The sequence below is a fragment of the Anopheles cruzii genome, unplaced genomic scaffold, assembly GCF_943734635.1.
Source record: "Anopheles cruzii unplaced genomic scaffold, idAnoCruzAS_RS32_06 scaffold00251_ctg1, whole genome shotgun sequence".
Lineage (NCBI taxonomy): Eukaryota > Metazoa > Arthropoda > Insecta > Diptera > Culicidae > Anopheles > Anopheles cruzii.
This window is the reverse complement of record NW_026453899.1, coordinates 11,155-19,076: the sequence shown is the minus strand read 5'-3', so window position 1 is coordinate 19,076 and position 7,922 is coordinate 11,155. Positions and strand designations below refer to the sequence as shown.

Sequence of the window (7,922 nt, the reverse complement as noted above, 5' to 3'; positions counted from 1 at the left end):
TTGTGAGACGAATTTTTGTGCGCAGTGAAAATGGATTATGTTTGGTTAAATTATACGACAGTGCCTACGACAACAAAATTGCACGCGGCCGCTACTGTAGATCATGAAACGAGTGTTAAACAAAATATTATTGAACGATCTTGGAACGCATTGCTCGATCTTATCGGTGGGTTTTGTTTGTGAATATTCAGTACGCTTAACATGCTTCATGAGGGTTTGCAAGTGTTAATAGATCGTAGTGTTTTGATTGATCGTGTTTTAAAACATAAACCTTGTGAGATGAAGCATTATGATGATGCATTGTTTTACGTATTTCTTTTCTCGTCTCCAAATGTTCCATTCCATTCCATTCCACACAGTTTTAAGTCACCGTTTCCGTTGCAGTTATTGATTCATTTGTAAGGAGTAGTAAAGTTTTGTGGTTCAATTTTCAATTTTCCAGACCGTCAAACGGATCGGTGTAAAAGCTCAAATGCATTTTCTTCTGCGCAAGCACGGTTCAAGACCAGGAAAAATGGAAAACTACGCTTGTCGTTCGAAAGCACCCTGCGGAAAGCTCGATTGAAATGTTTCTTTTGACGCCATTCGAAGCGTTTCATCGTGAAACGTTGTGACATGAAAACTGGTGCTTAACGAACTTGCTAACATGAAGATGATCCCCAGTGAACTTTTTACTATTTGCATACTTAAGTCTCTCGTGGGTAGAATCAATCAAACACATTGTGATAAATACTGATACTTTTAGCATCATAGTCGCTTTACTTCGTAGCGTTTAAGGCCTGTGGCGTTTGCTTTCGATTTCGACCACGTTTTCAATAAGCATCAATAAAGACGTTTGACTGACCGAATGAACACCCAAACCAGCTATCACCGGAACAATTGTTGAAATCGTAGACCAGTCTTTAACCAGAGCTCTGGCCAGACAGGTGTTCAATCACAGCAAAACTTTGCTGTGCGTGATAAGATATCGTAAAACAATTTCTGCAAATTCACAGAACCAGTGAATGTTTGTGAAGAAATGGATCACGCATTGGCAGATAAAGCGACAGTGAATCTAACGATAGAATCATGTGCGGAGCAGATCGTAGACCACGAAACAAATACTTGGCAAAACTTTGCTGAACGATCATGGAATACTTTGTTGGATGTGACCGGTGCGGTTGATTTGTTATTTTTATTTCAGTATCTTGTTGTATAAACAAGTTTCAGTTTTTAATATAATGTGCAGCCTAACTCAGAACAAACTTCTACAGCAGTACATTTGAGAATACTTAGGGTTTAGCGTGGAGATTAATTGTGTCACACACTCCGTTCAAAAATCATTCCGTATGTTTGTCTCTACTATCACTTATCAGGCGATGATCCAGACATGCTGTACGTTTGGTACTTATCCATTTACACCTACGGACTGTACTGGACCTTGGGAGGACTTTTCTTAACGATGGACCTCACGAACCGGCCCAAGTTCATGCGCAAGTACAAAACGCAACCAGGGACCCACGAACCGTTAGAATGGGAACGCTTCAAGCAGCTCGTCAAAACGGTCGTCTTCAACCAGATCTTTCTAGGCTTCCCAGTTACGTACGCCGCGTATCACGGTAGCAAAATGTTCATCACCATGCCGGATGTTCGCGTTGTGCCGTCGTTGGTTGAGTTTTTGCGCGATATGATCATCTGCATTCTGGCGTGGGAAACATCAGCCTACTACTCCCACCGGATGTTCCATAGTCGCCGCTTTTATCAGCGATTCCACAAACTGCACCACGAATGGCGAGCGCCAGTGGCTGTGACAGGGATGTACGTTACTCCGTTTGAATTTCTGCTTAGTGGCATGCTGCCGGTGTTCCTTGGTCCGGCAATTACGAGATGTCGTCTGTTCACAACCGTCCTGTGGGTAACGTTCGTTATGTGGGATACCATCGGAGATCACTCCGGTTACCACCTACCATTTTTGAGTAGCTCTGAGGCTCACGACTATCATCACCAAAAGTAAGTAGCTTGAGTATTTGTTATTAAACATGTTACTTTTGAAGCACGCTTTATGGTACGTTATGAAAAACCACGAACATCTCACCTCATAAACGATTTTCCCATTTTATCTTTACAGTTTCAACCAGTGCTACGGAAATTTTGGATTGTACGATCATCTCCATGGTACCAACGACGAGTTTCGGAAAAGAAAACAATACCAAAGAGACCATCGAATTTTCAGCTTCAAATCTGCCAGGGAGCTTGTACCGGACAAATAGTGTAAGTGCGAAACTCGATTAGTGATTTAACATTTTCATAAACGTTATCTTAAGGCAACCATTATCATTCTTGTAATAGTGCATGATTATTAAGCCTTTTTTTTGTGTCATGCCTACCTTATGGCTTTTTTTTTTTAATTATGACAGCTGTGATGTTACGCGACGTTTGTAGTACACACCATGATTGCCCGTCGCAGGATCGCCTACTTTTCGCGCGAACCTTTCACGTTGCATACCGAATCGCAGAGATCAAGGGTTCCTTAGATCAAAGCGCTTCAAATGTATCAAAATCGCTTCACAAACTTTGTCAATATCAAAAACCTTATTGGCCTCATAAAACAACACTTTTATAAGGCCACAACAACAACCTCCTTAGATTCGTAAGTCTCAACTGTATAGCTTTAAGCAACCAGGTCTAATACATATATAAATTATTATTATTATTATCTATATATATAAAAACGAAGTTCTGTCCGTGTGTCCCTTATAGACTCCGAAACTACTGGACCGATTGACTCGAAATTTGGTATACAAGTGAACGGTTAGAATGGTTAGAACGAATAAAAATGGAAGAATCTGATAATTGGTTAGTAATTCGTAAATGATTGGTAAGGGGCAATTACACATGTTATTGGAGTCTTTCGCTTAGGACGCGTGGAATGAAATCAATATTCGGGCGCGTTTTATATAACGCGTTTTTTCGTTATTTCGATGAACGGGTTAACAATCAGCGTAAATCAGAATTAAAGGGTTAAAGAGTTCCGTGTCTTATCGCGGACGCGTTCGAATCCAAAAAAAGGACGTTCGTTGCTGACTCCTAGGCGTTTATACCGGGACGACCGATTCCTGGCGCCTAGGCCGATCGGGCAAAGGACATTCATCCGATCGGCCCAGATGAGAGGCCACGAGAGAAGAAGCGAGATCGCTCTCCGGCGCAGGTGCAAAGTTGGTGGAGCGGGCTCTGGTGGCCGATAGCGCAATCGTACCGACAGTTAAGCGTGCGGCGAACTCGTCGCCCGCTTATCGAACACATGTTTTCCAGCATATCTAAAGCACTAAATCTCTCCTTTATCTTCGATGTGTAAAACGACTAAACGGTAATGAATTTTAAACTATGGAATGTGTGCACCGAACCGTGTACGGCAGGTGGAAAATCACTGAAGCTTACAGTCTGGATATGTTAAAAGCGTCATTATACGCTCTCACGTATTACAATTCTAAGAGACGAATGTGCCCAACACCTCAAAGTCTCTATAATACAAAAGAAAAAAAACGTATTACAATTAAAACACACCGTCGGCGTCTTGGTGGATAAGCTGTGAGCCCACTTGTCATGTCAAAGTTACTTCGAATAAGCGAAACTTCAAAATTAGCGTTACTTCAAAGCGAATAAAGTTTTTAAATAAGTTTTTTCGATGAACGTTTTTCTCTTAGCCGACTGATTCAAACTAGTCGGTGCGTCTTTATTCATATCACTTCATATCACTTCATACCACCATACCACTTCATGTTTATATGGTATAACACAGATGCCAAAGTTGTTACAAGCTGGGGTGAAATTACTCGATTTCTAACAGTTTTCGCCCAGTCGTTCGCCCTGCTCGTCAACCAGTGTGAAAGGTCCTAAGACGTAACGCTCCGCTCGTTAAGTTATGCAGGTAATGTGTTTAGGCCTTCAATGTAATGAATTTTAAACTATGGAATGCGTGCAAAGAACCGTATACGGCAGGTGAAAAATCACTGAAGCTTACGGTCTTGATATGCGAACCGCGTAATGAAACATTATAGCGACAATTAAAACATACTGGTGGCGTCTTGGTGGATAAGCCCGTGAGCCCACTTCTCATGTCGAAGTAACTTCGAATAAGCGAAACATCAACCTTAGCGATACTTCAAGGCGAATAAACATCGGAGTCATCAACACCGCAATAAAGCGGAACGCCCATAGCAAAGGCCACCGCAGCAACGAAAAGCACAGCATTGCCCTCATTGTTCCGCAACATATCCAAAGAAAAGGAAGCGGAAGCGTCACACCCGCACTGGCGAAAAGCTCGAAAAATGCAAAATCTGGGTGTAAATTTTTTTCACAAACTGGGGTTTGAATAAAATTAGAAATTTTGAAAGAACCAAAAGAAACTTTTTCTCGTCAAGAGACGTCAAAAACGGAAAACTTTTGCCTAACTTTTGAATTTATCTTAAATTTATCAATTGTCTTAAAGCATTATCTGCAGATTTTTGTTTTATCATGTGCTCATGATCACGATGCTGCGAAAAATATTGTTTTACATAGGTAAACCAATGTAACCATCATGTAAGAATTGGTTGAAAGTAATTTTATAGATAAAATTTTGTTTTGGTTCACGAAGCATCTTCAAAAAAACACCTAACGCACTTTGTTGCGAACTGCAACTGATTGAGTTGAAGAAAAAAGAAACAGACGGTTCTTCAAACCTTATAGACTTTATTTTTGAGAATAATGAAAGATCACGTGGGGTCCCCGTCTGGCGCTCTACCCCGTCTGGCGCTCTACGCTTCTAAATTCCAACTGCCGGAGACGGCGTCGTCGCCGGTCATTGCACCCCGGTCCGGGTCGCCAGCTGATCCGAGGTGCGCTACGCACGCAGCCGTGGGTCCTCGTTTCCAGCCTCGCATGCAAGTGGGCTACCTGCCTGGTTTTCGCCGTCGCGAGCGGCCGTTTCGCCTGACCGCTTCTGTCGGTGACAGTTCCGTTGTTTCTGTCCCCCGCGTGGCTCAGCTTGCGGCCGGTCATAACAAGTGCAAGTCGGCTTGTTCTTCGCAACACACTTACTTAAAGGTATTTGGACCAAGGTGCAACGTCCCTTCGAGAGGCAATCATTGAACTCATTTAAATATGCGGGCCCGTTTCGCGAAAGAAGGATTTAACTAGGAAGCACCGGCATAGGAAGAAATGTGTAGTGTGGAGCCTTTAGAGTGGAATCAAACGATGTAATCCATCACACGTAGGGATACTGCTGCTGGGAGCACTAAAGAGAAAAGAGAAACCCTTTAAGCAGTTTTCACTTTTGCCTGTACGCTGCGTTTTTCGTGCAGTTTGCGTTTGGGCGGGCTAACCAGTGCTTAAAAACGATTGAAAAGCCATCGAAAGGGCACATTAGGAAGTCATTCGCCTTCCATTCCGTACGCAATCGGTTGATTTATGAAATATTGAACATGAAATAATATTTTCGAAGCATCATTAACAGTCAGCGTGTTTTAAGTAATGAAATGCATAATGTTTTCTGAGAAAATAATAACAGTCGAGTAAACAATGAATAGTTCATCGTTCGCACAAACAAACGAAACTTAATTATATTTTTAGCTCACTTTGTCAAAATGTCAGCACATCTAAGGTAACAATCAATTTAAAAGTTAGTAGCTAACGCAATAGAGTCTGAAAACGATTGCTTCCGTAAGTTGCTAAACTCCAATCAAGTTGTCATTTTGAATGAAATAGAGCTAAATAAAAGCTTTCTTTATTCTTATTCTTACTAATTTTTAAAACGTAAAACATTCAACATCATCTTCTATTCTTCAGTCTTTGTCTGACACTCGATGCGAACGGTCCTATTTTTGGCCTGTCGGCTCTGTGCCGGTGCAACGAGTTCAACGGTGCCGGCAGCGCATAGCGCAAGAAGTGAAAAAGTGAAAAAGTGAAAAAGTGAAAAATGACATTTTCTGGCGTTTAAAATGAAGAACGCGCAGAATATAGAAACTGTTAAGTGTCGGTAAGTATAGAACGCGCAGAAAATAGGAACTTTTTAAATGTTCGTAAATATAGAGTGTGCAGAAAATAATAACATTTAAGAGTTGGAAAATGAAAAATACGCCGAAAATAGAAGCATTCCAAGTATTAGAAAATGAAAGAATGCAGAGGACAGGAACTTTTAAGTTTCTGGGAAAGGGAACAGTGAGAAGAAAGTGCCTTATTTTCACACTCTTAAATAACAAAAAGTAGCGTCAGGGCCCAAGATCCCAAGAGCGCGAGAGTGTGTGAGTAGAAAAAACGGAAAAAGAAAAGGCTGTGAGACCAAAGGGTGTGAAGGCGTGTGAGAAAGACCCGCGGCAAACCGCTACAGGTTAGAGCAGTGGTCTCAAACTCGCGGCCCGCGGAGTATATAATGACGTTATACCAGTCAGGATAGTCAACAATAAATCACAAAAAAATACTTCTTGTCGGTTCAGCTGCTGGCACAGAAGTGACCGATACGATTTATTTCAAATCCAAACCAAATCAGGGTGCGTTAAATTTAATGAAAAAACATTTTCTTTATGTGGTGCGGCCCTCTGGCTAGCTCTTGCTTTCCACTACGGCCCGCTGACTAGCTGTTACTTTCCAATGCGGCCCACATGCTAATATGAGTTTGAGACCACTGCTATAAATGCAAAATCTGTGTGTAAATTTTGTTCACAAACTGGGTTTTGAATAAAATTAGAACTCTTGAAAATTCTTCTTCTTCTTCTTTGGCGCTACAACCGCTGCGCGGTCTTGGCCTGCACCAGAGACAATGTTAATCTCTGATGCTCTTCTCTACAACGGATCGTTTTTACGGGCAGTGGTGTTAGCCCCGCTCCAACCCTCGTGTTACGTCGTATTATTATTAGTATTCGTAGTATTATTATTTGGCCTTCCGTCTTACGACATGGCCTGACTAACAAAACCTCTCCAGTTGGCTCGGTTCCTGGCCGCCGCTCTCCAATCCTTGGGTAACCGAGTACTCTCCGCCAGATCTAGTGCCACCTGGTCAAACCACCTTGCTCGTTGGGCCCCTGGTCGTCTTTGCCCTACCGGGTTTGAGGCGAACACCATCTTCGCAGGGGCGCAGTAGTCGGGCATTCTTGCAACATGCCCTGCCGAACGTATCCGTCCGGCTTTAACCACCTTCTGGATACTGGGTTCGACGTAGAGTTGCGCGAGCTCGTGGTTCATCCTTCATCCATCCTTGTTACTCAAACTATGATTGAACGATCTTGGAACGCATTGCTCGATCTTATCGGTGGGTTTTGTTTGTGAATATTCAGTACACTTAACATGCTTCATGCTGAAGCAGGTTTACAAGAGTTAGTAGTAGATCGAAATAGATCGAAAACATAAACCTAGTAAGATGAAGCATTATGATGATGCATTGTTTTACGTATTTCCTTTCTCGTCTCCAAATGGAATGGAAACACAGTTTTAAGTCACCGTTTCCGTTGCAGTTATTGGCAAATGAAAAAAAAAAACATTATCAAAGAGAGAGATTCAGAGTTTGCCTATTTCGGCAACAGTTAGCATTCCGCTAATGGCAATATGCAAAACTTTAGTCGAGTCCCCCGATCGTTTTTATTATTACACAATAAACCCGTTTCTGGCTCGATTTTTGGTAGTGTAAAAGTTATTTGTTCCTTTCCTACACGTAACATGGTTGGTTTTAGGGGAGGCAGGAAAGCAATTCAAAAGCAAGGGAGGCATTTTCATAGGAGAAAGAGTCTTTCTTCCTCCCATCCGTCCAAAATGTTTAGAAGCAACTGGTTTTCTTTCCTGCCGATTCTCTCAAAATAGTGATGCAGATGACGGAATGTTTTGAGTCGCTTGCCAGACATCGTCGAAACAACAGTTTCAGTTCGTGGAATCCTATCTTGTTGATATAGCTTAACTCGCTTGTGACGATGGTA

At 42.1% G+C, this 7,922-nt stretch overlaps 1 protein-coding gene across 1 annotated transcript in view; it reads left to right on the top strand.

Annotated features, from left to right (window-relative positions):
- Positions 1-2,249, top strand: part of LOC128275996 (fatty acid hydroxylase domain-containing protein 2-like) — a 10,077-nt gene extending 7,828 nt beyond the window's left edge. Inside the window, exons 4-5 of the mRNA XM_053014464.1 lie at positions 1,356-1,989; positions 2,108-2,249. Coding sequence (XP_052870424.1) covers positions 1,356-1,989; positions 2,108-2,249 — 776 coding nt within the window. The remainder of the gene's footprint in view (positions 1-1,355; positions 1,990-2,107) is intronic.
- Positions 2,250-7,922: the final 5,673 nt, after the last annotated feature.